This window comes from Otolemur garnettii, unplaced genomic scaffold (assembly GCF_000181295.1).
Source record: "Otolemur garnettii isolate 467f Iridium unplaced genomic scaffold, OtoGar3 scaffold00032, whole genome shotgun sequence".
NCBI classification, from domain to species: Eukaryota; Metazoa; Chordata; class Mammalia; order Primates; family Galagidae; genus Otolemur; species Otolemur garnettii.
Window position 1 is genome coordinate 1,111,566 of NW_003852427.1, and position 26,718 is coordinate 1,138,283.

The 26,718-nt window shown below is 53.4% G+C and overlaps 3 protein-coding genes across 8 annotated transcripts; 2 read left to right on the forward strand and 1 right to left on the reverse strand.

Annotated features, from left to right (window-relative positions):
- The first annotated feature begins 418 nt into the window (after positions 1 to 418).
- PARP3 (poly(ADP-ribose) polymerase family member 3) lies at positions 419 to 6,325 on the forward strand. Of its 2 annotated transcripts, none has more exons than XM_023513003.1 (11): positions 419 to 502; positions 750 to 932; positions 1,427 to 1,552; positions 1,766 to 1,954; positions 2,159 to 2,291; positions 2,379 to 2,605; positions 2,801 to 2,947; positions 3,152 to 3,238; positions 3,474 to 3,651; positions 4,425 to 4,580; positions 6,131 to 6,325. In XM_023513003.1, the coding sequence occupies exons 2-11, from the start codon at positions 756 to 758 to the stop codon at positions 6,289 to 6,291; spliced, it is 1,581 nt and encodes a 526-aa protein (XP_023368771.1). In that variant the 5' UTR covers positions 419 to 502; positions 750 to 755; the 3' UTR covers positions 6,292 to 6,325. The 2 variants fall into 2 exon arrangements, with proteins under 2 accessions (XP_023368771.1, XP_003789408.1); XM_003789360.3 differs by lacking the exon at positions 6,131 to 6,325 and adding an exon at positions 5,025 to 5,456.
- GPR62 (G protein-coupled receptor 62) lies at positions 3,644 to 14,310 on the forward strand. 3 transcript variants are annotated; one of them, XM_023513007.1, is made up of 3 exons: positions 3,644 to 3,691; positions 10,225 to 10,327; positions 12,561 to 14,310. In XM_023513007.1, exon 3 carries the CDS (start codon positions 12,586 to 12,588, stop codon positions 13,675 to 13,677), a length of 1,092 nt encoding a protein of 363 aa, XP_023368775.1. In that variant the 5' UTR covers positions 3,644 to 3,691; positions 10,225 to 10,327; positions 12,561 to 12,585; the 3' UTR covers positions 13,678 to 14,310. The 3 variants fall into 3 exon arrangements, with proteins under 3 accessions (XP_023368775.1, XP_023368774.1, XP_012660398.1); XM_023513006.1 differs by lacking the exon at positions 3,644 to 3,691 and adding an exon at positions 6,431 to 6,770; XM_012804944.2 differs by lacking the exons at positions 3,644 to 3,691; positions 10,225 to 10,327 and adding an exon at positions 12,354 to 12,483.
- Positions 14,311 to 14,400: 90 nt separating this feature from the next.
- Positions 14,401 to 24,768, reverse strand: PCBP4 (poly(rC) binding protein 4). 3 transcript variants are annotated; one of them, XM_003789361.3, is made up of 13 exons: positions 24,563 to 24,768; positions 18,130 to 18,274; positions 17,920 to 17,943; positions 17,786 to 17,818; positions 17,456 to 17,572; positions 17,094 to 17,225; positions 16,807 to 16,935; positions 16,513 to 16,587; positions 16,310 to 16,354; positions 16,169 to 16,232; positions 15,988 to 16,040; positions 15,731 to 15,900; positions 14,401 to 15,289 (listed from the first exon to the last, which is right to left on the reverse strand). In XM_003789361.3, exons 2-13 carry the CDS (start codon positions 18,208 to 18,210, stop codon positions 15,001 to 15,003), a joined length of 1,212 nt encoding a protein of 403 aa, XP_003789409.1. In that variant the 5' UTR covers positions 18,211 to 18,274; positions 24,563 to 24,768; the 3' UTR covers positions 14,401 to 15,000. The 3 variants fall into 3 exon arrangements, with proteins under 3 accessions (XP_003789409.1, XP_023368773.1, XP_023368772.1); XM_023513005.1 differs by lacking the exon at positions 24,563 to 24,768 and adding an exon at positions 22,314 to 22,477 and having other exon boundaries at positions 14,401 to 15,092; XM_023513004.1 differs by lacking the exon at positions 24,563 to 24,768 and adding an exon at positions 22,314 to 22,477.
- Between the last annotated feature and the right edge of the window lie 1,950 nt (positions 24,769 to 26,718).

A 26,718-nucleotide genomic window follows, 5' to 3' on the forward strand; every position in this document is an offset into this window, starting at 1 on the left:
CTCCCTAAGTTACCCGGAAGGCTCACGGAAGTTTTATAAAGGAAGCCCCAGACCTGAGACTGGGAGGTGCTGACAGCCAGGCCTGGTGGCGGTCAACTCTTCCGGATCCCTGTTTCTCTTAGTTGTGTGTCCTTTGGTCCTGTCCAAAGCCCTGGGCAAGGCAGGGCAGGGCCCGGTGGGACTGGCCCCTGCCCTCTGGCAGTTCAAAGCCACTGATCCGGACCTCTGGCTGACACCCCAGAACTTGTGTATACATTGGGAAGGGCTTCTACACCACCAGGTTCCAAGCTCTGCCCCCAAGAGCTGCTGCCCACCCTCCCCCATGGCTCTGGTGACTCAGCCCTTGCAACCAAGCTGGGTCAGAGCTAGCCGACGGGGGGAGGGGGGGGGAGGAGCAGACAGTAGCCACAGAGCATTCTGGACAGGGAGGAGCTCAGAAGAGAGAGGGAGAGATTCTTGTTTCACTTTCTCAAGTCCTTAGGACACATTGAAGCTCGAGAAGGTAGGGAGCCTGACTCTTCCTGGACCAGAGTGGACAGAGTACAGAACTTGCTCTTGTGACTGGGGAAAGGGGCATATTTGAGGTACAGAGAGTCTGGTTTGGTCCAGGGCTGGAAATGGGAACAGGGTAGGCAGGAAAAGGCCATCAAAGGGCAAATCCAGGGTAGGGCAAGTTGGTGCTATGCAGGCCAGGAATGGGGGAGAGGAGTTGATGTGTGAGGAGCTTGAAGGCCCCTTCTGTGCCCCAGGACAGCATGGCTCCAAAACGCAAGCCCTCAGTGCATACTGAGGGCCCTGAGAAGAAGAAGGGACGGCAAGGGGAGGAGGACAGCTTCCGCTCCACTGCTGAAGTTCTCAGGGCCGCACCTGCAGAGAAGCGCATAATCCTGGTGGACTCTGCATATCCACTCAGCAGCAACTCTAGGACCCAGGTGAGCTGTGCTTCCTCACAGTACTCCCAGCTCTGTGCCATCCTCCTTGGGGCTCAAGTTTGGCCATGTAACTCTAGGCCCCCAAGTAAGCTTCAGGGCAAGGCCATGTTCTTCTGACCCACAAAGGTCAAGGCTGTATCTTATCAGGTCCAGGGAGGTCAGGTCTGCCCTTCAGACCCCAGGCAGGCCTCCCCTGACCACACTTAGGAAAGGGCTTTAACTCCCTCAGTCTCCTAGGACTTGCCCATGTCCCCTCAAACCAGCCTCTCAGGGCATAGCCATGTCCCCCTCAAATTCCCCCAAGAAGAGCATAGCTATGTCCTCCCAGAATACCCCACCACCCATGCCAAGGTTTAGCCCCATTCTCTCAGACTGTATCCCCTATAGGAGAGCCATGGCCCCCAAGCCATCCCCAGTGCAGTCAGAGCCCTCTTGGTATATAGCCAGGAACCCCATCTAACACCACCTGCTCCTCCCACTCCTATCTGGGCCAGGTTTACGAGGACTATGACTGCACCCTGAACCAAACCAACATTGGGAACAACAACAACAAGTTCTACATCATCCAGCTGCTCAAAGAAGATGACCACTTCATCTGCTGGAACCGCTGGGGCCGTGTGGTGAGTGCCCTGGGCATCACCTACCTGTGCCCACTTCCTCTCCACCTCTTCTGCTCAACACATAGTCCCTACTGTCCCCACAGCTGCTGACTATTCCCCCTCAGCTCCAACTGTCCAGGGGCACTCAGCACAGGGTGTGGCCCAGCACAGAGGCCAACAAGCATGTATGGTGGGCTCTGCAGTGGTCACACCCCTAAAGGCTGTCAGTTGCAGGGGGAGGTGGGCCAGTCAAAGATCAACCACTTCACAAAGCTAGAAGATGCAAAGAAAGACTTTGAGAAGAAATTTCGGGACAAGACCAAGAACAACTGGGCAGAGAGGGACCACTTTGTGGCCCACCCTGGCAAGTACACACTTATAGAAGTTCAAGGAGAGGACAAGGACCAGGAGGCCGTGGTAAAGGTGAAGTAGCTAGGGTGGGTGGCTGGGACCTGGGCTGAAGGAAGGGACTGGGTGGAAAGACCCAACCAGTTGGGCCCTACCACCACCCAACCATACAACCACAGGCACAGACCTCCACTCTCCAAGCTCTGTCTAACACCACACCTGGCTGCAAGTGCAAGTGCCCTGCCTAGGTGCTCCAGCCCATGTGTGCCCTATCCCCAGGTGGACGGAGGCCCACCAAAGACTGTGATTAAGCAGGTGCGACCCTGCTCCCTGGACCCAGCCACACAGAAACTCATCACCAACATCTTCAGCAAGGAGATGTTCAACAATGCCATGGCCCTCATGAACCTGGGTGAGGAGGGAGTATCCAGATATGGTGTCAGAGCCCCAGGGTAGTAGGGCTACAAGGCTGAGGTTCCCCAATGTCCTGTCCCCCCAGATGTTAAGAAGATGCCGCTGGGAAAGTTGAGCAAACAACAGATTGCACGGGGCTTCGAGGCCTTGGAGAAACTAGAGGTGGCTTTGAAAGCACAAACAGATGGTGGCCAAAGCTTAGAGGAGCTATCCTCCCACTTCTACACTGTCATCCCACACAACTTTGGTCGTAGCCGACCCCCACCCATCAACTCCCCAGAGCTTCTGCAGGCCAAAAAGGACATGCTGCTGGTGAGGGCTGCCAGGAGTGCTGGAAGGCAGGCAGTGCACCAGATAGCCAGACTGGGCAAGGAGAATGAGAGATAGATGGGGTGTGGATGGACAGGTGGACAAACAGGTGGGGTGGCTGTGGTACCATCACATGGGAGAAGAGAGGGAGGCTAGAAGTCAAGTGGGCAGACAAGTGGCCAGTGCCCGTCATCCTAGGTGCTGGCAGACATCGAGCTGGCCCAGACCCTGCAGGCAGCCTCTGAGGAGAAGATAGTGGAGGAAGTGCCACACCCTCTGGACCGAGACTATCAGCTTCTCAAGTGCCAGCTGCAGCTGCTGGATTCAGAGGCACCTGAATACAAGGTGGGCCCCCACAGAGGAGCAGGGATAATAGTGGGCACTATCCCTCTGCCTACCCACCTTTGGGGTACCCAGAGGAATCCTCATTCTCAACCTTTTATCCCTATGACTCTAGGGCCTGAGAAGAGCTCTAGGGCTAAGGTGACTAGAGGGAGCTTAGTCCCTGAGACTCTCCCTCAGGACCCAGCTTCTGCTCTTCCCACACAGGTGATTCAGACCTACTTAGAACAGACTGGCAGCACCCATAGGTGCCCTGATCTTCAACATGTTTGGAAAGTGAACCGAGAAGGGGAGGTAAGAGAGACTCACCCAAACCCCTTCCCCATCGCCATCCTGTCCCTAAAGGAGCCATCCTTGGCTTATCTGCCCCTTGGCACAAACAAATCAGCAACTCTGATCAGTTTCTGCCAGGCCAGGAGTGTGTGTGAGTGACCATAGGTGCCTTAGGCCTTGGTCATACCACCTGAGCAGCCAGAAGAGGCGCCTGAGCCCTTGGATGGGCTCATATCACACTTCTCCCCCTACCCAGGGAGACAGGTTCCAGGCTTACTCCAAGCTGCGTAATCGGAAGCTGCTGTGGCATGGCACCAACGTGGCCGTGGTGGCCGCTATCCTCACCAGTGGGCTCCGCATCATGCCACATTCTGGTGGCCGCGTTGGCAAGGGGATCTACTTTGCCTCAGAGAACAGCAAGTCAGCTTGCTATGGTGAGGTGCCCCCCGCCCGCCAAGGCCAAACCCCAGGCAGGTAGGGAAGCACCAGAGTGGATTTGGCCCAGTCCTTGCCCACTAGAAACTCATGGTGGATGGAGGAAAGGAACCCCCAAGTAGTTACAGACCAAAGTGCTCAATGGGGCATCCTCAGGCTTGAAGGTACTCAGAGGAGGCACTTTCTGGAGGAGGTGATATAGATGAGAAGAGCACCCCAGCCAGGCCTGTGTGGGGGTAACAAAGGAGACTTCAAGGCCAGGGGAGGAACAGAGGTTAGGGGCTGTGATAGGCCAGGACTTCCAAGCAATGCCTGACACTGAAGCATCAAGTCCCTGGATGATCAGGTGGGCCTTATCCAGAGAGCGATGGAGAGTCCAGGTGAACTTGTCCATAGCAGAGCTCAGTGGCTACAACTTTGGAGAGGAAGGGAGAGGCTGGAGGCTTCAGGGAGGCTGTGCTGTGAGCCAGACCAGGTGTGATAGCACCTGGCCCAGAACTATGAAGGTGCAAGGCAAGGGAATCCATGAAGGGACGTTTAGGTGGACTGTTAAGTATGTGGGAAAGGGTCAAAGGTGTACCACAGGGAGCAAGGTGATGTGGGAGAGAACAGGCCAGGACAGGGGATGGGGGCAGTAATGGCTGAGGAGAGGGAGCATTTTCTGTGTTGGGGCAGCAAACCCAGAAGAGAGCGCATTTCCATGGAGTGAGGCCCTGGGAGTCAGGCAGGAGGAGGGCTGAGTCCCATCCCTGAGCCTCCCTGTGCTCTCCAGTTACTGGCATGCGCTGTGGGGCACACCATGTTGGCTACATGTTTCTGGGTGAGGTGGCACTGGGCAAAGAGCACCACATCACCATGGATAAGCCCGACTTGATGCATCCACCTCCTGGCTTTGACAGTGTCATCGCCCGAGGCCACACAGAGCCTGGTGAGCCATGGGTAGTGGGACATGCCTAAGGATAGAGCTGGGGCTGATATAGGGGACTGGGACGTTTTCAAGGAGGAGGTAAGCAGAGAGTGGGCTATTGAAAGGGACCAAAACCAGCACCCTTCTTCACTGTAGTCATAAACTTTATCATTCAACAAACATACACTGATTCAACAAATTATTCCTGGGCACCCAAGAGGACTTCAAAGAGAGGTGGTGTTGACTGAGCATTGAAAGAGGAGTAAGAGTTTCTCAAAGAGAAATGGCAGAGGGGGAATCTTCTAGGCAGAAGGCCCCTCCTATGCAGCAGTTTGGAAGTGGGCAAAGTAGAGATGAGCAGGCATTGCCCACGGCAGAAGTAGAGAGCAGAATGGGCAAAAGTTACTGGTAAGGCCAGGGATGAGTAACCCCTGGGTCACCTGTGGTCCTTGCTGTGTCCTGAAGATCCAACCCAGGACACTGAGCTGGAGCTGGATGGCCAGAAAGTGATGGTGCCCCAGGGCCGACCTATGCCTTTCCCAGAGTTTAGCAACTCCACCTTCTCCCAGAGCGAGTACCTTATCTACCAGGAGAGCCAGTGTCGCCTGCGCTACCTACTGGAGGTTCACCTCTGAGCTGCCTGGGCTGGCCCCTTAATCCTGCTAGATAGAGGCTGGATCATGATCTTCCACTCTTTCTGCCCATCTCTGGTACCCCCATATCACCTTTCTTTTGTTTTTCTAGAACACAATGCATTGTTATTAACTATAGTTACCATATTGTGCAGTAGAACTCCTGGACTTATTCCTTCTATCCTACTGAAATTGTGTATCCTTTGACCCACATCACCTGAACCCCCTCCCCAAAAGCCCTTAATAAACACTGTCCTACTTTCTACTTCCCTGCCTTCAGCTTTTTTAGATTCCACAAATGCAATCATGCAGGTTTCGTCTTTCTGTGGCTGGCTATTTTGCTTAGCAGAATGTCCTTCAGTTTCATCCATATTCTCACAGGTGACAGGATTTCATTTTTAAGCCCTTTCTTTTTAAGACTGAATAGTATTCCATTGTGTAAACATACTACATTTTCTTTATCAGTTCATCCATTGTTGGATGTTTACATTGCTTCCATGTCTTGGTTGTTGTGAATAGTGCTGCAGTGAACATAGGCAAGCTATCTATTTGACATACTGATTTCAGTCCTTTGGCTATATGCCCCATAGTAGGATTGCTGAATCCATATCACCTCTTCTTGCCAGGCTCTCCTATGTCCCAGACAGCAATCCCCCTTTCCTCTAAACTCTGTTAGCTTTGGCATTGCTGTAGCTCCAAAGTCTTGCCTTCTAAGGTGATGGGCATAGTAGGGGCTTATTACTGGGACACAGAGGTGGCAGCTTACTCAAGGCTATGTAGTTAGAGGAGCATAGGCTAAGAATAAGTCAGATCCCACATCCACCTAGGCCATCCATCCTAGCCTAGATTGTACATCTGAGAAGTGTGGTCACCAAGGAGGCTAAACTTCAGGTAGGTTAAACAGGTAGGTTTATTAAATGTGGTATTCTCTCCCTACAGTCTCTGCTCATATGTGCCACAATTGTGCCAGGCCTGAACCTCCTTTCCCTCCGGTGAGGCAGCACTCGGCAGCTTCAGCCCCAGTCCAGGGTACAAGGGCTTATGTGGGTTCACGTGGGTTACACATACATATCCCTGCCCACCCTGGTCCATCACTGTAATACCTGCCTCCCCTAATAATTGAATCTTCAAAGACTCGGAAGTTTCTCATTTGGGGACCCACCTGGTGATTCTGTCCTATAGCCCAGACATTGCCAGGCAAGTCAAGCATTCCTCACATCCCCATGTGTCTTAATCTGAATATTACAAACAAGGAGATGAACATGTATCAGAGGGTGCACCTCTGTATTCATGAAAGGAGTCTGTTCAGGCCAGAATACCAGGTATCACCCCAGCTAACCCTATTCACAGACACAAAGGGGTGCCATTGCTGGAGAGCAGGTCAGAATCCAGCCTAGGGTCATACAATGCATTTAGTTGTTGTGTCCTTTAAGTCTCCTTTAATCTGTAAACATTCCTCAGCCTTTTTTTTCCTTTCATAACTTCGACATTCTTGACACTCTGGAGGAACACAGGCCAATTGTTTATAGGATGTCTCTCAGTTGGGGTTTGTCTGAAGCCTTGTCATGATTACATTCAGGTATTGCCTGGACAGGAACATTACATAAATAATATGCCCTCGGTGAAGTATGTCAGGAGGGAGGTGTCCCATTCTTGGTGATAGTCATTCACTTTGATAACCTAATTAAGGTGCTGTCCACCATGCTTCTCCAACTGTAAAGCTACGAGTTCTCCTCTTTGTAATTAATCAGCAATCTATGGAGAAATATTGTGGGGTATGAATGTCCCATTCCTCATCTTTCACCCACTAGCTTTAACTATCCATTGATGATAATTTATCTGAAATCAATTACCTGAATCAATTTTTGCTAAGATGGTCAAAAATGGTGGTTATCTCACTCTACCATTTATTTTAAATTTATCAACTAATATTTTCTTTTATTTCTTTATTATCAGTATAGACTCAGGGTTTTATTTTATTCAAAGGGTAGATTATCATTCATTAATGTCATTATTTATCTGAATCCTCAAATTTTCCCAGATTTGGCCAATAGAAGGCCCCTTCTGTGTTCCCATCATTTTTTGAGTTCTTCCTTACCTTATGGGATCACAAGATGTTCTGGGTTCATCATGTGCAAACCTGGAATCAGCCATTTCTCCAAGGAGCTCTGGTTCCCTGGAGCAGGAAATAGTGTTTAGAATCCAGGGTCTGGGCAGTAGATGTGCTCCTTGATACTAGGGTGTCATTGTTTTTAAGTCCTTCAGCAAAGAGAAGCAGGAAATATGTATGTAAATAGATAAACAGAAACATCTATCCATATCTCTTTCTCCAATTTCAATCAAACACCACAGAGTTCTTCCATTCTTCCCCAATTCTCTATTTCTTCAATTCTCAAACAGTAAGAACCTGGGTTTCCATCAGTATCCATAGCTTATTGCTCCATTCTATACAAAAAGGAGTTTCAAAATTGCTATACCCAAACCATGTGGAAAACAAACTTTCTAAGTAGAGGTCAGAGCTCAGGAATTATTTAATCTTTTTTTTTTTTTTTTTAAGAGACAGGGCCTCACTCTGATGCCCATGCTAGAACGTAGAGACACAAACACAACTCACTGTAGCCTTGAGCTCCTGTGCTCAACTGATCCTCTTGCCTCAGCCTCCCAAGTAACTGAGACTACAGGCACCCACCACAACGCCCGGCTGTTTTTAGATGTCTTACTCCAGCTCAGGCTAATCTCAAACCTGTGAGCTCAGGCAATCCACCCTCCTCCACCTCCCAGAGTGCTAGGATTACAGGTGTGAGCCATCACACTGGGCCCTAGATCCATTCTTTATTTCTCTTCGGTGTAGTTACAATTCATTTGAAATACATGTAAGTTCATTTGTTTCTGTCTATATTAACTTTTGGGGGGGTTCCCCATTTTTGTTAATTTATTGTTTTCAATATATAAAATATAAACATAGTTCAAAAAGGCCAGACTACACAGAGTGTGCTCAGAGAGTCCTCCTAGCGCCTTTGCTTCATTCCTAACTGCTGGGAGAGCCAATTTCGTTTGTTTCTGGTACTGCTGGGAGAGCCAATTTCATTTGTTTCTGGTTTATGCTTTCTGTGTTTCTTTTGCAAATTTTGCAATATACCTACATACACATACTACTACAAAGTCTTTTAATTTTTAATTTATTTTCATGATTTTGGAGGGAGCACGCACCCTGCAACCCACCATAGTTCCCATCCTTCCTATTGTTTTCCCCAGTCCACTTTTCTCACCCACTACTTTCACTTGGCCCTGCTGAGCTGTCTTCAGTCCCTGGTAGCTCAGAGGCAGCCCCAGTCCTAAAGCCTGACTGAAGACCAAAACCTCAAAATCCAGCTTCACATCCTAGAGGCGAAGGCCTGTATTCAGGTTGTAGCCAAGTATATTTGGCTACAACCAAATGTGACCTGGATTCCAATTCAAACTCAGCTGTGTGATCTGGGACACATTTCTCCCCCATTTGGGGCCCCCTCTCATCTGAATAATAGAGAATTGGACAGAGACCCTTTGAATTCCAGCATAAAATGAGTCAAGACAGGAGGGCTATGTCATAGTCTCCACTCTCTGGATCTGTATTAATGCTGTGTGCCTCTGATGGGGTGTAGGAACATGGGCACAAGCACGACACAGACAAGGTCCCTGATCTCATGGAGCTTACACTCTAGTAAAGTAGGTTCAGAGCAAATGCATGCATAAATATGAAATACAATATTGGATAGGGAAAATACTGGGAAGGAAAACAAAGCAGGGTCAAGGATCAAAGTGGCAGGAAGGTAGAACAGTTTAAGATGGAGCAGAGACCTGAATTGAGACAGAGCAAGGACTGATGTAAGGGAAGGGTGTTCTGGGAGAAGGAAAAATAAGTGCAAAGACCCCGAAGTAGAAACTGGTTTATTCTAGGGTTGAATTTAAGTCTATTATTTCTTTGGTTAGTTTTTATTATAGTGCAGGAAGATATAAATGGTTCATATCTGTTAGGGTTTGCTTTATAAATTGAGGAGCATTCTGATAGGGTACATAAATGTTAATTATCAAAATCTCTTCATGTTGAGCGTTTCCTTTGACAAATATGTAGTGTCCATCCTTATCTTTATCTTTGTTGGTTTAAAACCAATTGTATCTGCAAATATCCAATGTACTCAATACTATTCTGAAACCAATATATAACCACCTACACTTTCATACAAATGATAAAACATAACTGTAGCCCAGAAAGAAAGAGGGAAGAGGAGGGAGAGGGGAGGTAAGGGGGGAATCTGGGAAGAGGGAGGGTATTTGGTGGGACCTCACCTAATGTGCACAATGCAAGGGTACATGTCAAAACTATTAAGAGTAGAGTCCAAGGGCGGTGCCTGTGGCTCAGTGAGTAGGGCACCGGCCCATATACTGAGGGTGGCAGGTTCAAACCTGGCCCCTGCCAAACTACAACAAAAAATAGCTAGGTATTGTGGCAGGCACCTGAATCCCAGCTACTTGGGAGGCTGAGGCAAGATAATTGCCTAAGCCCTGGTTGAAGGTTGCTGTGAGCTGTGACCCTACAGCATTCTACTGAGGCCGACAAAGTGAGACTCTGTCTCTACAAAAGAAAAGAGTAGCATACAAATGTCTTAACACAACAAATAAGTGAAATGAAGGTTATGTTAACCAGTTTGATGTAAGCATTCCAAATTGCATGTAGAATCAGCACATTGTGCCCCATGAATGCATTCATGTACAAAGTTATGATTTGGCAAAAGAAAGAAGAAAAGAAAGAAAGGAAAATAATTCACCACCGGGGGAAAAAAAAGAAACTCATTTAACAGGTAAAACAGCAGGTAAAAAAGTCTATCTCTGTGTTAGGAAGTATGGTGGGCAAGGAGAAGAGTGAGCTCAGAGAGGTGGAAAAAGGCAGATAACAGAGACCAGAGGAGCTGAGATCGTACTCTGATGACAGGAAGCTCTCGGAAGGAGGAAAGCAGGATCTTGCCCCCATCTGGCTTTTTTTTTTTCTTTTGCAGTTTTGGCTGGCCCAGGCTTGAACCCGCCACCCCCGGTATATGGGGCCGGTGCTCCACTCCTTCACCGCCTCTTCAGCTGCTGCATGGATAGTAAACTATATAGGTATGTACCAGTTAAAATCAGCAAAACAGAAATTTCCTTAGGTATTCCAGACATGGGGAATTTGATACAGGGAAAGAACTGAATTCCAAACTGGAGATGATGAGGCAATCCAAAGATTAGCAACAGCAGGATGTCACTATCACCCTAAGGCTGGATAGATAATGGAAGAAAATGATGCTCTGATCTGCAGGGTAGCCCTACAGGAGCTAGAACCACATTGGGGGCCACCTGAAGGGAGCCCCAGGTTGAGGGTGAGAGGGGAAATATCCTAGCCTCTTCCCTCCCCTCAGTCTAATACTGGTAACTTCCACTGCTGAACATGCCCCAAAACCAGTTGGCAAAGGAAGCTAGGAAGCAGAGTTCCCAGGAACACAAAGTAACACCAGGGATGAGCAGGGATTAGATCTAAAGGCAAACAGGCAAATGATCACCACTAGGTATAGGAGCAGAGGATGTTGAAATCGTCCAGGCGAGAGGTGGTGGTGGCTGGACCTAGATAGTGGTATTGTTAGTGAGAAATGGCTATATTCCAGAGATTTTTTTTTTTTTTTTTGAGACAAAGTCTCAAGCTGTCACCCTGGGTACAGTGCCGTGACGTCATATCTCACAGCAACCTCAAACTCTTGGGCTCAAGCAATTCACCTGCCTCAGTTTTTCTATTTTTAGTAGAGATGGGATCTTGCTTTTTGCTCAGGCTGGTCTTGAACTTGTGAGCTTAAGCAATCCACATGCCTGGGCCTCCCAGAGTACTAGATTAAAGGTGTGAGCCACTGCGCCTGGCCTTATTCCAGAGATCTTGATGGACTAGGCATGGGGCATGGGGAAAGGGAGGCATCCTGAGATGCAGTTTGACCAAGGTGGAGAAAATTCTGGGAGGAGCAGATTGGGGAGAACTTATGAGTCACAGTTGTTTTGGACAGAGGAAGTTTAAGATGCCAATTAGTTAGAGTACTGAAGGAGATGCTGAAGAGGCAGCTGGATGCTCAAGTATGGGATTCAAGGAAAAGTAAGGAGCGTCAGATGCAAATGAAACCTACAGGGGTATAGACAGGGCTTTGCCATGGGACGGGGTGACTTCACCCTAGGTGCACCACTGGGTACCTGGCTTTTCCTGAGCCAACCACATTGGGGTGGTGGCAAATGTCACACACTGATTGGCCAGGACCAGGGTTCATGCATAATCAGGAAAATGGAGGGTGGGAATCTTGTTCATTCAAACTGCATATCCTGAAAATTGGAGAGGGGTGGTTTCCCATTCTGTGCCAAGTTAATATTAGCTGAGCACGGCTTGGTGCCCGTAGCTCAGTGGTTACAGCACCAGCCACATACACCAAGGTTTGAACCCAGCCCAGGCTGCTAAACAAAAATGACAACTGCAACAACAATAGTCAGGCGTTGTGGCAGGCGCCTGTAGTCCCAACTACTTGGGAGGCTGAGGCAAGAGAATTGCTTAAGCCCAAGAGTTGGAGGTTGCTGTGAGCTGTGACACCACAGCACTCTACCAAGGGCAACATAATGAAACTCTGTCTCAAAAAAATACACATATATTAGCTGAGCACCTACTATGTGCTATGTCCTATGATTTTTCCCTCACTTTTCCCAGCCTTCTTTCTTTCTGAGAGAACTGAACCTTCTAGGGGCCAGAGTATACCTAAGGGTCTTCCCGTTCCAACTCTTGTCTCACTGGTGCCTCAGTTTCCTTTCAGTACAAGGGCTAAATAATGATTACCCCCACTGATGAGGGTGGGGCAGCGGGCAGATAGGGGTCACTTCTCATCATGGGGCATGGTAGAACAGAGTCTGGCTGATTCCATCTGGGCTCCTGACCCAGTGCCTTCTGTGCCCCAAACCCCTACTGCTCCAGAAGCACCCCCAGGTTCTTCCACAGCAGAGCCTCCAGCCTCCAGCTGGCAGCTGCTAGGACCCAGGGGGCTGGCACAAGGCCATGCCCCTCCCTTGCCAGCCCTGTGTGTCTCCAAAGGGCAACATCAGAGTGACAGTCAGTACCATCTCCGACAGGGGCTGAGTTGCTGGTGCTGGTCTGGGGCAAGGAAGAGAGCTAGCAGGCTCAGCCTTGTATCCCTCCATGGGACCGGCCAAGTCGCCAAGAAGATGGCAGCTTGGGCATCGGAACCACCTCCTGGGCAGCCAATGAGGTGAGGGGTCAGAGGAGCAAGGGACAGGTGATGGGAATCCTGGAGCTGTAGGCTCCATCTTGCTCTTTGCATTACAGCACAAGGTGAAGCCTGAGCGCTCAAATGGCCAACACCACCGAGCTGAAAGCCTCAGAAGTCGCAGGCTCGGTCGGATTGATCCTGGCGGCCGTCGTGGAAGTGGGGGCACTGCTGGGCAACGGCGCACTGCTGGTTGTGGTGCTGCGTACACCAGGACTGCGCGACGCATTCTACCTGGTGCACTTGTGCGTTGTGGACCTGCTAGCGGCCGCCTCCATCATGCCCCTGGGCCTGCTGGCCGCACCACCGCCTGGGCTGGGCAGCGTGCGCCTGGGCCCCGCACCGTGCCGCGCTGCCCGCTTCCTCTCCGCTGCGCTGCTGCCCGCCTGCACGCTCGGTGTGGCCGCACTTGGCCTAGCTCGCTACCGCCTCATAGTGCACCCGCTGCGGCCAGGTTCGCGGCCGCCGCCTGTGCTCGTGCTCACCGCCGTGTGGGCCGCTGCCGGGTTGCTGGGCGCGCTCTCTTTGCTCGGGCCGCCACCCGCACCGCCCCCTGAGCCGGCTCGCTGCTCCGTCCTGGCCGGGGGTCTTGGGCCCTTCCGCCCGCTGTGGGCACTGCTGGCCTTCGCGCTGCCCGCCCTCCTGCTGCTTGGTGCCTATGGCAGCATCTTCGTTGTGGCGCGCCGCGCTGCCCTCCGCCCCCCGCGGCCAGCCCTCCGGGCCCGTCTACGCTCCGACTCCCTGGATAGCCGCCTCTCAATCTTGCCGCCCCTCCGGCCTCGCTTGCCCGGGGGCAAAGCAGCCCTGGCCCCAGCGCTGGCAGTGGGCCAATTTGTAGCCTGCTGGCTGCCCTATGGCTGCGCGTGCCTGGCGCCGGCAGCGCTGGCCGCAGAGGTAGAGGCAGCTGTCACCTGGGTAGCCTACTCGGCCTTCGCAGCTCACCCCTTCCTGTATGGCCTGCTGCAGCGCCCCGTGCGCTTGACTCTGGGCCGCCTCACCCGCCGCGCAATGCCTAGGTCCCCCTGGGCTTGTACTCCGCAGGCCTGGCACCCGAGGGCACTCTTGCACTGCCTCCAGGGACCCCCAGACGGCCCTGCCTTAGGCCCTTCTGGGGAACCAGAACAGGCTCCGGAGTTGACAGGAGGGCAGAGCCTGAACATGCCCAAGGCCACCTGAGAGCCACCCTTTCTCCTTCGTGAGCTTGAGAAAATAGGTGGTATCAGAGGCAGAGCCCATCCAGCCCTCTGGCAACAGGTGCCTGCCAGGGCTTCTGGCTCTGGAACATGAGAAAGGGTGCCTGCAGCCTGGTGAGGCCCAGAGGCTTCTGAGAGCCAGGAATCCTGGGTTCTGGGCTCAACATAGCATGACCTTGTGCATAGATCTACCCTTCCTTAGGCCTCAGTTTTCCTGTCTGTACACTGCACCATCTCTAATGGGCCCGCCCATCATAGATGGTTTGTGAAATTCATGGATGGTCTGCAGGCCAAGGGAAGAGAGAAAGTGGGCATCACAGAGAAGAGAACCCTAAAGGCTCACAAAGAGATGGTCCAAGTAGGGCCGGGTCTGGGCTACAACCACAGCAGGAGGAACCAGTGGAAAGACTCCAAAGGACTTCTCTGGCATCTGTACCAACCAGAAGCTGGACAAAGCTACTAAAACTCCTATATCTGCTTCTAAAATGCCCAGAAAACAACTAGATCAGTTTGGTGCTAGAAGCAGGAAGCTGGATGACGACCTGCAAAGGGCCCTGACACCTGAGAAATGATATATGAAAGGGGCTGAGGCCCAATTGTGGTTGGTGGATTCACAGATGGGGGTCCTCTAGGCCTAGCTGCTCCCATTTTCTGGAGGTTTTGCTGCCTCGCCCCCCCCCCCGCCCCCACACCAGTATTTCACAACTTCCTGGTCGCTGAGAATATTTATTCAAAAACGGGGATTGAAAAAACTGTACAGAGTGTCTGCTGCTGAGAACCGGGCCCCTGCCCCCATGCCTCTCCCCCAGCTACCCAATAGTGCCCCCTATTGGGGTGCCCCCTGACAAGCCCAGCCAGTCCATTCCAGTCAAAAGGGTATCAGTGGAAGCAGCAGGAATCTGCAGGTGGTGGGGAGAAAAGCATGGCCCCAGCCACCCCCAGCCCTCTTCCCTGACTCCCACAGGGGCCAGGAAGCCCTAAGGGATAGGGAGTGCATGAGTGGTATTCCCCCATGGTGGGATCACTAGAGAGGTCCCGGGCTGCTCCCTATCTCCAAGCATAGAGCCAAGGAGGTGTGGGGTCCCCTGCCCTGGGGCTGTTGTAGCTCTGAGAACCTTAGGCCAGAAACTGCCACCACTCTGAGAGAAGCACCTGCCATAGACCAAGGCAGGGTAGGAGGTGCATCCATGCGTCTGGGCATTAGCGGCGCTTGGGACCCCAGGCTGGAGTCTCCTTGGGTGGGTAGGGTGCAGAGGCGGCTCGCTGCCAGCGGTCCTGCCTGCCCCTGCCTGTGCCTCAGCCAGTCTCAGTAGGGGGAGAATTTCTGCCGCTCAGCCTTCTTGCTCCCATTGGCCGCTGCCATCTTGGCAGTGTAGGCTGCCAAGCCCGGAGGTGGCCCTGGGGAGGCAGGTGGTAGAGCCAAGAAGGGCATGGGCTTGAGGCCGATGAAGTTGGAGAGGGAGATGGCATAGGGTGTGCCCAGCAGACCTGGGGGAGCTGTGGGCAGGGCTGTCAGGGGCGGCGAGAAGGGGGCGGGCAGGTCTGCGGGGGCCGAACCAGGCGTCCCCCCAGAGGTAGACTTGGCCGTCTCTAGACTGGAGAGAGGGGAGATGAAGGGAAAAGCAGAAGTGAGAGTGGCGCAATGGGGGCAGATATAGGGCAGGAAATCAGATGAAAGACAGGAGAGAAGAAATGAAGAAAAGACAACGACATGGGGTGGTATATTTGGGGGAAAGATGAGGATGGAAAAAGATGAGGAGATACAGGGAGGCCAAAAAGACAGCAATGGGAAAAGAGGACATGAGGGATTGGTATAGAGCAGTGGTTCTCAACCTTCCTAATGCTATGGCCCTTTAATACAGTTCTTGTAGGTTGAGAACCGCTGGTATAGAGGGGAAAAGCCATAGAGAGGTTAAGGGAGTCAGAGGATAGGCCCAGAGAAAGAAAGGAGGCCAGATCTCCCCACCCACCTCTGCCTTTCCTGGACACATGAGCCCTATGACCTGTTCAATCCCCACCACCCACCCCATGCTTACCAGGCAGTGATGAGGTACTGAGCCAGGGCAATGGAGACTGGAGAACCAGTGATGGTCACATGCCGCTCACCAGCACCCTCTGCTTGGTTCCCAATCTTGATATGTGCCCCTGACATCTGCCGGATCTCACTGATCTTGCTGCCTTGGCGCCCAATCACGCAGCCAATCAGCTAGAGAGAGGCAGAATTCAAACCCTGGGCAAGGCCCAGACCACTGAGCCCCCTACCCACCCTCTAGCAACTCTATTCCCTGCTCACATCATTGGGAACCAAGAACTCCTGCGAGCTGGTCTGTGTGCCAGGATCCAGTCCTGATGGGAAGAAGAGGGATGGAGTATGAGTCTGAGCCTTTCCCACATCCCCATTTCCATTCCCCAGGGAAGGGAGTGGGGCTGCCCTTTTGGAATCTGCCCTGCCTCCTCCTGTGGAGGCTGCTTACCTGGCACCACACTGGGAGAGGCAAAAGGAACCGCATGGCCTGAGAGCTGCTGGAGCTTGGTGACCTGTGCCAAAGAAAAAGGGTCAGAGGTCAGAGGAGCCTTGATTTGAAAAGGGGTACTTTGTACTGTAGGTCACTCACCTCAGCCGGGGTCACAGCCCCGTACTGACCCTGGACAGAGAAGCCCTGTAGAGATAAAGTGAGTGAAAAGGGGTTTACTGTGACAGTTCAGGAAAGTTCAGCCAAAGTCATTCCTTTCCCCTCCTCCATAGGCCCCCAGTTCCTTCTTCCATGCCCTCCTCCATCACCAGGAATATTTCCCACATTCCCATTGTTCCCCTCACCTGGTTGGCAGAGAGAAGGACTGTACCTAGGGAAAGGCTGGGATGGTATGGGATAGTGGCTCCTTTGGGTGGGGACTGGAAGACATAAATGGGGAGGCTCCGACAGAATCCTCTCTGGCCCACTAAACTCCCCAAGTGCCCATAGCCTCAAGGCCCTCATGACCCCCAAGTAAATGCATCCCTATAGCCCCACCCTGGCCCACCTGGTGTTACATGCATAAGGTTTGAGGTGCCTCTCAAGGCAAGCTCAGGGTCCATCTCCTGCACCTCCCACTTCCTGCCCCAGAGTAGTACCTCCAGGATAACGGCACAGATCTGGCGCACACACAGGATGATGGCATCAGGCACCCCAGACACTGTAACAGCACGTTCTGTGGAGTTAGGGAGCAGGTCCCCTGCCACTTGTACCTGGGCACCTGTAGTCTGTAAACAGAGAACAGGGACCACTTCTGGCTGTTCCCCTGGCCCAGAGAAAACCTACCCAGGCTCAGAGTTTCCTCTGGGGTAGAAGCCATAAGCCCATACCCTTCTCATTGCTGAGGGGAAGAGGCTCCCTGTGAGTGGTATCCCTCTCCCCTCACCTCTCGGATCTCCTTGATCTTGGTGCCAGCCTTCCCAATCAGTGAGCCACACTGGCTAGCAGGGATGACAAGGCGCAGGGTCACCGGTGGCCTGGAGACATTCCCACCATTTGCAGGAGCAGCACAAAGGTCCTGGAGCAAGGAGAGATGGTAGGTTGGCTGTACACACTCATGCCACACCCTCACCCCTTCTCAAGCACCTTCCTGCTAAGGGATAAGGGAAGAACCCCTTCCTCAGTCCTCCCCCAAGGGAACACTGCCCTGGACTCAATCTCCCCTCCTACTACAGCCACTATCTGGAGTTAGAGTCATATTCCTCCCAGGGAACCACTCCAGGTCTCCCACCCTGGCCAACCACAGACCTCATCCAGCTTGAAGGCAATCATGGAGACTGCATGGAAGACAGCTGCTGTAGACCCAGTGATGGTGGTGATGCGCTCGGGGCAGGAGCCCTCAGAGATGGTGATCCGGGCACTACTCTGCAGGTAGAAAATGAACACCAGGCAGTCGGCTCCCTCTCCAGAAACCTGTCTGCCTACCCCACTTACCGGGCCCCAGCAAAGGCTGGTAACCACTTCTCTCTGGGGCAGGCACTGGTCAGCCCAGATGCAGGGGTTCATGGAGAAGGTAGGGGCAAAGATCTCCCCTCCACATCAGGTACCCTGTGCTCCTCTCCCACACTTCATCCTCACCTGTTCCCGGATTCGCTTCACAGTCTCACCCTTCTGTAGAAGACAAAACAGAGAATCTCTCTTAACCTGTGTAGCCATCACCTGGGCTAAGACCTCAAGTGGAAGGGAACATACAGAGCATAACTGGCACCTACCTTCCCAATTATGCTGCCCACCTCCTGCAAATAAGGCAAAAGTAGTCAGATGGGTACCAGTGCCCCAGGCCTGGTCCCCTAACCTAGGCAGGGGCTGCGCAGAAGACAGGACACTTGACGTGACACTCATAATGGCCCAGACTTAACTTGCCCGGTCCTCCATGCCTACCACCCCCTCCCAAGCCCCGAAAGAGCCCCCTGCCCACTCACCTTCCCATGCATCAGCATCCGTAGTGTGAGGGTGATGCTGAGCTCTGGTTCCTCCTCCAGCCCCGCATCTGAGCCACTCATTCTGTCAGGCGGGGCTGGGGCCACAGTGACCTGGGAGTGTGTCCACGCTGTGGCCTGACCAGCTCTGGTGGAAACAGTGAAAAAGGGGTCAGAGAAAAGCCCAGTTCATTCTGCCTCTGCTTTTACATGGACCATGAGCTCCAAATGTTCCTCCAACTAATGTGCTTGTGTGTGTCTTACTAGGCTGTGTTACCTGGAAAGATCATGTAACCCTCTGACTCTCAGCTTCCTCATCTTTAAAAAGGGACATAGATCCCTATCCCCAAAGTTAATGAGAATTAAAATGAGATAAGCAATACATGGTAGGTAACTGGCCCCACGAGTATCCTTCCCTTATGTTACATTAAAAGAAAAAATTAACAAAGAGAACTATGAGAGTCCAGAGAGGAAAGCCTCCTCCCTAGCCTCTTAGGAGAGACCTCTGTGGTTTGGGCCTTAAAGGTGTTACGTTTGAAAGATTACTCCAAACAAGAGGCACTCAAATCCAGGGGCCCAGACTGCCCCTAGCTACAGAGTAGAGAAGCAGCTGGAGAGGAAGTTGGAGCAGCCATGGGAGGTCTTGAAGGGAGAGTGGCCACAAAAGTAGTGAGGTTTTAAAGGAAGGGACCTCCTGCTCCTTGCCTTCCCTGAGCCTGGCGCAGACATGTGTTGAGTATTGAGAGCTTCTCCACCACAGGCCCTCTGCTCCTTGCCTTCCCTGAGCCTGGCGCAGACATATGTTGAGTATTGAGAGCTTCTCCACCACAGGCCCTATCTACTAGAGGTCACTAGAGCAGAGGATCCCTGCAGACAGCTCTGGGCAGGATTCATTTAGTACTGGGCTGGGAGTAGGTGGGGGAATGCAGTATCAGGGGACCAGTAGTCTGCACAGTGGTTTCAGTCTCTCCTATATGCTGAGAATGTCCCTGGGAACAGGAGGTAAGAAGTGTCCAACTGGCCACATTCCCAGCCTGGAACACTTTCTATTGTACCAGAAACAACTCACTTAGACTCTGAGTCTCAATTCCTTCACTTATAAAATGAAAGGAATACCCCTTCTTAGAACTGGGTGATGGGTAAGAAAGGGATTTGGTGGGCTGTAGGAATGTCAAGGCCATTAACTGATGAAGGAAGGTGGAGCCCAAGATTAGCTGCTGGGATTAGCTCAGCCGCCAGCCCTCCCCACCCGACCCCTTTTCATGCCCTGACTTAATCCTGAACCTTAATCCTGCTTGGAAATCCCTCTCCTTCAGTGGCTGTCTCCTGCGAAGGCTCAGCCTTGATGGGGAGCTCGCTGGGGGACTAGAACCTGGGGAACACAGGGAGTAGGACAAACTGGTGATAAACGCGAGCCAAGACCAACCCCTAACTCTGCAAATTCCTTTTGCCCAGGAGAGCATTGGGGCAAAGGATGAATGTGCTGGGCTTGGAGCATTCGCAATGCCCCTGGACACCTTCCTTCTCAGTCCCTGCCCCATCCTGACATAATGGTCAAGGCCATGGAGCTCTGTCCAATGCTCTCTTCTAAATTCTCCTTGCTACCCAAGGTTTCAACATGGAGTGGGAAGGGGGTCCCAATCTGACTCTTTCTCGAAGCCTAAGTAAGCCACCATATGGTATGAGGTCTCCATTCCCTCATTTATCCAATGGTCCCCTGAGCACCTCCCCAGGCACCTGTTCCTCCTTCCATTTGAGTTCTGCCATAGCCTCTCCAGAGGTTGGAGATCAGCAGTGGATGTGGCAACTATGCTCTCTGAGCATCCTGGCCAGCCTCATGCTGGCTGCCCTTGCTAGACATTCCCCCAGCTGCCTGCACTTCCCCCATCAAAGCACTTGTGATGACGTGCTTGGTTTCTGTCTCTCTGGACAGCCAAGCCCAGGAACCCCTGAGAGCAGGAGCCAAGACTGCCACCTTTTCCTTATGTCCTCAGTGCTCAGTCCAGAACCAGCCAGAGAAGATGGTCAGAATACAGTGGTTGGCTGAGCAGATGAACTCACTGCACAGAAGAGGAACCTGATGCCTAAAGAGGGTCTATAACATGCCCAAGGTCACAGAGAGGTGGGGCACGGTGTGACTGGCAGGGTCCTGTCAGCTAGTGCAGGGCTGTCCTAGGCCTCATCTGCCTTCCCTTTCAGGCTGCTCCTGTTAGTCTGTTAGTCCTCTTCCTAGAAGATGGACTCTTCCGTAGAGAAGACAGGAATTTAGTAGTCTCTGAGACCCTTGCCTGGTCAGTAGACATGGGTCCTATTTGTGAAGGACTAACAGCCTATCCAGGGCCTCAATTTTTTTTTTTTTTTGAGACAGAGCCTCAAGCTGTCCCCCTGGGTAGAGTGCCGTGGCATTACAGCTCACAGCAACCTCCAACTCCTGGGCTCAAGTGAGTCTCCTGCCTCCGCCTCCCAAGTAGCTGGGACCACAGGCGCCCGCCACAACGCCCGGCTGTTTTTTGGTTGTAGCCGTCATTGTTGTTTGGCGGGTCCAGGCTGGGGATTCGAACCCGCCACCTTAGGTGTACGTGGCTGGCGCCTTAGCCGGTTGAGCTATAGGCGCCGAGCCTAGGGCCTCAATTTTAAACTCCAAAATTTTCTAGGCCTCAAGGACCCCTTTGCAGTAGTAACCAATGCAAGACCAGACATTGCCCCTACGCCATCTCCACATCACCTTTAGCGGCTCCAGAAAAAAATTAGGCAGGAGGGCTGAAACATGGCCAGAACTAGAGTTTCTGCCATGAAAATGTTGTCTGGGTCTGCAGGAGAGACCCACTGCCCAAAATCCAATGGGTGACCTTGGCCCTCACCTGACCTGGATCTTGGCTTTGGTTTACCTACCTATGTTATATCTGTGGGCTAAGGGTCAGGGGAGAGTTGTTGGTCTCTCTGTGCCCTTCCTGTTCTGAGATAACCTCAAGGTCTTTCCAATCTTTAGAAGAGAACCAGGGTTCTGATCCCCATCCTTCAAATTATTCTCCTAGGGCCTGAAGAATAAGTAGCTCCATTAGGCATTACTGTCTCCCCCTGCCCTCACTGGGGCTCTAGGGAGTTATTTGTTGCTCCAGTCGGGTGGGCACTGGGTCTCTGCCAGGCCACCCACGTGGTAGCCACACATCATGCCACACTGACCTCCAGCTAACCTCCGAGAGTGCCCAGCCCCCTCTGGTCAGCAAGGCTCCCTAATAGAACATACCTAGCTCAGACCAGGCCTCTGACCTCAGGCATTCCCTCCTGCTCCCTGGGCCCCCTCCCCAGACTTGGTGCCCACTCCTTCTATCTCTGGCTTTCTGCCACTCTAGCTGGAGGGGGCAGGGTTGGGGGGGGGGTGACAGCTGTGTAAGCGATGGCGGCTGCCCTCATCCTGCCCCTCCCCCCCAGCTGTCTTTCTCCCATGACAGCTGCCCAATCAAAGGGCCAGGGGCTTAGCCAGCTCCCCCCACATGCAGGGATCAAGTGTCCACCCTGGCTTTGTTCTGGAGCAAGAACAATCCAGGCGTGGGGAGGGCTCCTGGGGCCAGGCAACTCAAGTAGACTGGCCCGCCCCTTGGGGGATTCCCTTGGCTCTTCTGGTCAGTGTCTGGACCAGCTAGGGCCTGTGGACCCACCTGGACTAGGGAGGGGCAGGGGTCCAGTCTCTAGTTTCATTTTGCATCTCACATCCCCCAACATCCCCAGCTTCCAACCTAGCAGCCTCCTTCTCCTATTCCCACTCCCACAGCAGCCATGCTAGCCACACCCAGTGATGCTAAGGAATGGCTCAGAGCATTGACCAAGGGAGGGTGTGGCAGGGAGGTGGGCACCAGGCCTGGGTGATCAGTATTGAGGGCTCCTGACTTCCCTGCCCATTCTCTGGGGATGCTCACCCTTCCTGATTAGGCAGGCCTGCCCAAGAACTGCCACAGCATCCTCAGACACATGTACCTGGCCTCTTAGCCCTCTAGCCTCCCAGGATGGCCAATCACACCCAGTTTGAGGGGAGGAGGAGAAGAAGAAGGCTCCAGGGGCATATCCTGGGGTCTACAAGCTCTAGTCTCCAGTTTCTTGATTTAGGTCTATTTCATAAACAAAGTACCAAGCAGGGAGGGGGAGCTCTGACAAACTGGCAGATGCCAGAAATGCTACAGCCTTCTTACAGCATCATAGGCAGTTCTCCAAGAGTCTTCATAGCCAAGGGAAATCAAGGCAGACTCAGTCCCAGACTGGGATCCAGATGAAAGGCCATAGCCTCCCCTCACCATCTCACCTAATAAAGAAAGATTCCTAGCTTATACTCTCCATGTTGAAGACTATATGCTTACTCTGCTGCTCAGCAACCGCCCATGGCTCCCCAGGGCCCAAGGAATAATGCCTGATATCCATGGACAGGCAATCAGGCCCTTCAGGATCTGGCCCCTACTAACTTCTCCTGTCTCATCTCCACCCCATCCTCCACATACGTCAGGCTGCAAGACACGCCTGGCGACTCCAGGCCTCTGAGCCTTTGCCCAAAATGCCCATCTTCCCCACTCTCTATCGAAATCCTCCTCAAAGGCCACCTCTTCTGTGAAGCCCTCCCCAGCCTTCCAAGTCAGCTGTAACCACTCAGGCCTATGTGGCCCCCAGACATATGACTATAACTTAAGGGAGTCCCAGTTGGGCATTTCTGAGAATGTATTTCCACTAAACAAGGGCTCCAGATAGATAGAAAATTGAGACAGGACCAGGCTCAGTGTGCAGAGAGAAGAATTAGGGCTCACACACCCTGGATGCAGGGAGTAATGAGGGTAGGGTGAGAAGACTCAGAGCATAAGGGCCCAGCCACATGGACGAGATTCCTTACTCGTTCCTTAGCATCCCCAGCCCCTGCTCCCACTGCATTTCCAGGTCTAGGGACTCTCCAGACATGTCATTAGGGTAGGGGATTTAGGCTCTGCTTTGAAATTTCTGGAAGACCAAAGTGGGTCTCCCCATGGCAAAGGGGGACTAAAAGAAGAGCTGGGGGTGGGACAGTTTCACAGAGTTGAGTCAGGCTCAGCCTGTCACCACTGAAAGAGCTTCACCAATCAAGAGAGAAACTTGAGGCCCAGAAAGGAAAGGGATTGTTTGTAAGGCTACACGAGAGGCAAGTGGCAGAGCTGGAAGAATCCACTACCTGTGCGACTCAGATCTGTTTCCTCAAGAGGTCAGCACCACTGGGCAATGGTGATAGAGGCTGGAAGGGGAGCAGTGATGGGGAGAAGGAAGGGTGGACAGAGCCTGTCTAGGGACACAGGGTGGGGCAAGCCAGCCTCTCCGTGGCCTAGGCCTGCCAGGGTGTGTGGGCCGCCTGCTCCCAGCCCCCCACCCTGAGCATGCAAGGAGAACAATCCCCTTGTGTTTGGGCTGCCTGAGCTTGCATGCTGATGAAGGCTAGAGGGTGGGGGCTGGGATAGGACACCTTAGAGGTTGAAGGGGTTCTAGAACTTGGAAGCATTAGGGGATTTTCAGATGAGGAAAGAATAGGGTCCTGAGTACTGACCCTGAAGCAACAAGGGTGACCTCAGGGAACAGCGAGGGCTGGAGCTCAGCTCCCAGGGAGTCAATGGTGTCTGAGATTTCTTTGTGGGAGAAGGAAGGCCTCTAGGGACATATGCCCTATTGGTCCAGCATGACAGTGATCATCCTGGGCTTGGTAGGGATCCACAGCTCCACATTCTGGGAGGAGAGAATACAACTGGCCCTGGGTGTATCACCTTCAAGACCACTCTCTTGGATGGTGGGGCCGGGTGGGGCACTGGGTGCCACAGGTCTCAAGATGGCGGGCCAAGGATAGGGGAGTGAGGAGGCCAGCACCTCCCTCTCCTGGCCAGGCAGTCATGAGGTCTAGGTTGAAGTAAGTAGCAAACCCCACGACCCCCCAGCCCCCAGGACTGCTGCCAAGAAGCTAGGTCAGAGATGAAAGACTGAGGAGCAAGAGGGATCACTCTGAGCCCCCAACTGTCATCTCCATGGCCTGGAGGTCTATGTCTGGCTCCACTAAGGACTGCAGAGAATGGGAAGGGGTGTGTGCCCAGCCAAGAGCTGCAGGAGAATAGCAGACAGAGCGCAGAGAAGGAACAGAACCAGAACCCAGGGCAGGAGGTCAAGAGAAGAGCAGGCCCAAAAGACAGAAACACTGAGCGGGATGGGGGCCTCAAATCTGGGATCTAAGGTCCACAAAGCCCCTCCCTGGTGCTGGGGCTCCTCTGGCAGACCAGCGCCCCCCACCTGTGCAGGCCTCGGCAGGACAGGGAACATGTTCCTCGCAGTCTCCCAGTCCCCTAAACCCGGGACCCCAGCCCGTGGATCCGTGCGCAGACTCTTCACCCCTGAGAGAACCCCCAAACTTCGCGGCCCGCCGTGCCCCGCCCGGCCCGCGCCCTACCTCGCTGGGGTTGTTCTGCGGCTGCAGCAGCGGCAGCGGCGGCGGCGGCGGCGGCAGCGGCACAGCGGCTGGGCCGCTCAGTCCCACATTGTCCCCGGGAGAGGCGGCCGCTCACAACTGCGAGTGACATCAGCTGCGAACAATGAGGGGTTTGACAGGCGCGGAGCCCGGCCGGCCCGGAGCCCGGCTCCGCGCCCCCCCTTACCCCCCGGCCCGCCCGGCCCGGCCCCTCCCCGCCCCCTCCCCGGATCCGATTACAGCGCGCCGGGCCCGCCCCAGCAGCCCCAGTGCCGCAGCCGCCCGCCCCGCCCCGCGCGCCGCGGTACGCTCCGAGCAGCGGTCGCTTCCGGGAGGGCTCGAGAGACCCTTCCTCTGTAGCTCCCAGGGTCCCCGGGATTGGAGGGCAGGGGTGTCCGGCCTGACGCGCAGGCCCTAGCCACGGTCTTTCCCGCGCCGCTCCACTCCCGCCAGGCCAGGACTTCCGGCCCAGCCCGGCCAGCCCGGTGCCCCTGCCGAGCCCCCTGCACCCCCATCTCGGCCTTGCGCTGGCCGAATTCGCCTCGCTCCGGGCCCGGGTCTCTTGGAGCTTAGAGCTTGGGTTTCGACCTTCTGCCCCGCCCAGCTCCCCGCTCTCCTCGCTTCTGTGCCATCCTGCACTCGGGCTTTCGCCCACCCAGACCCGCGCCCCACAACCGCCCACAGCTTGGTGCTGCCCGGCCCTTATCGGCATAGGACAGGTTATCGGACCGGCGGGAGGAGGGGCCTGAGAGCCGTGTGGCCCTGGTGTACCTCGTGATTCCCCCAAATCTAACCCCAGAATTCCGTTGTGGGCTAGGGTTGCAAGGGACCAGCGCCGTTGAGTTCTTTACTAGGGAAAGGATGAGTGGGGGCAGGAGCTGAGCTGTACCCAAGTCCTCCAGGCTCCGTCCCCTGGGGAGCGAATATTACCCCCCCCTTGGTAATCGGCTCAGCCTGGTCCCACTGACCTCCACCTCCCCCCACAACTGAGTCTCTTGGCACCTGGGTGTGTGTGGGTGGGGAGGGGAATCCAATCTCCCTTCCTTTCCATCTGGCCTGGTGGACAAAGGGCAGGGGGACCATCTGGTCCGGCCAGGGTGGGGGAGGGGCACACAGTGCCCAAGGGGTGGGGGAGGGGCGGCGCTCTGGAAACAGCAAAACCTGAAAGGTCTAATTGCATCACTTTATTTCACCGACCTCCACTCTCTGTCTCCCCAACCCCACCCCCAAACCTCACAGCAGAAAACAAGCTTGGCTGGGAAGATCCAGGCTTAATAACCTGGGGAGGTGTGGAGCACCCAGGAAAGAGAAAAACAAGAACTGAGAGGCAGAGAGGTGGCCCTTTCCTTCTGTGGGGCATTTCTGGGCTGGAGCCAGCTACAACCTGTGACTTGAGTAGAATCCAGGACTGGCCACACCCTAAGCCTGGCAAAAGGGTCTCCTTAAGGGCTGGCCTATGTGGTCCCCACCTTCCCAGTCAGTGATGTGCTACATGGTTAGAGGTGGATGTGAGAATGTGCAGGTTAGTCCAGAATTACATGTACCTATGCAGTTGCTTCAAAGGGAAGGGTCATATTTGGGAACATAAACAACTTCTAAACACATAAGCATGCATATGTGCGTGTATGTATCTGTGGCCTAAAAGAGGTTGGGAAGTGTATGGGATGACTGACTGACTTGCAGGGCAGTTGGAGGAGGGATTGGGAGGGGAAGGCTGGGCAGAGCAGAGGAAGGAGTGAAAGCCTAGCAGAGAAAAGCCGTTCTAATGGATTACCCTCCCCAGATTATGTCCCTTGATTCCTGAGTTTTTCCTCTTGATTTTACCTCATCAGTCTGTTACTCCAAGAGAAAAAAGCAGAAAAGACATATAGACAGACACACCTGTTGCATGTGCATGATGAACCAGAGCCCATGGAGGGAAGAGAGAGAGAGATATCTCAAGGCAGGCAAGGGCTCAGCGCCTGTGGCTGAAGTGGCTAAGGCGTCAGCCACATACACCTAACGTGGCGGGTTCGAATCCAGCCCAGGCCTGCCAAACAACAATGATGGCTGCAACCAGAAAATAGCCAGGCGTTGTGGCGGGCACCTGTGGTCCCAGCTACTTGGGAGGCGGAGGCAGGAGACTCGCTTGAGCCCAG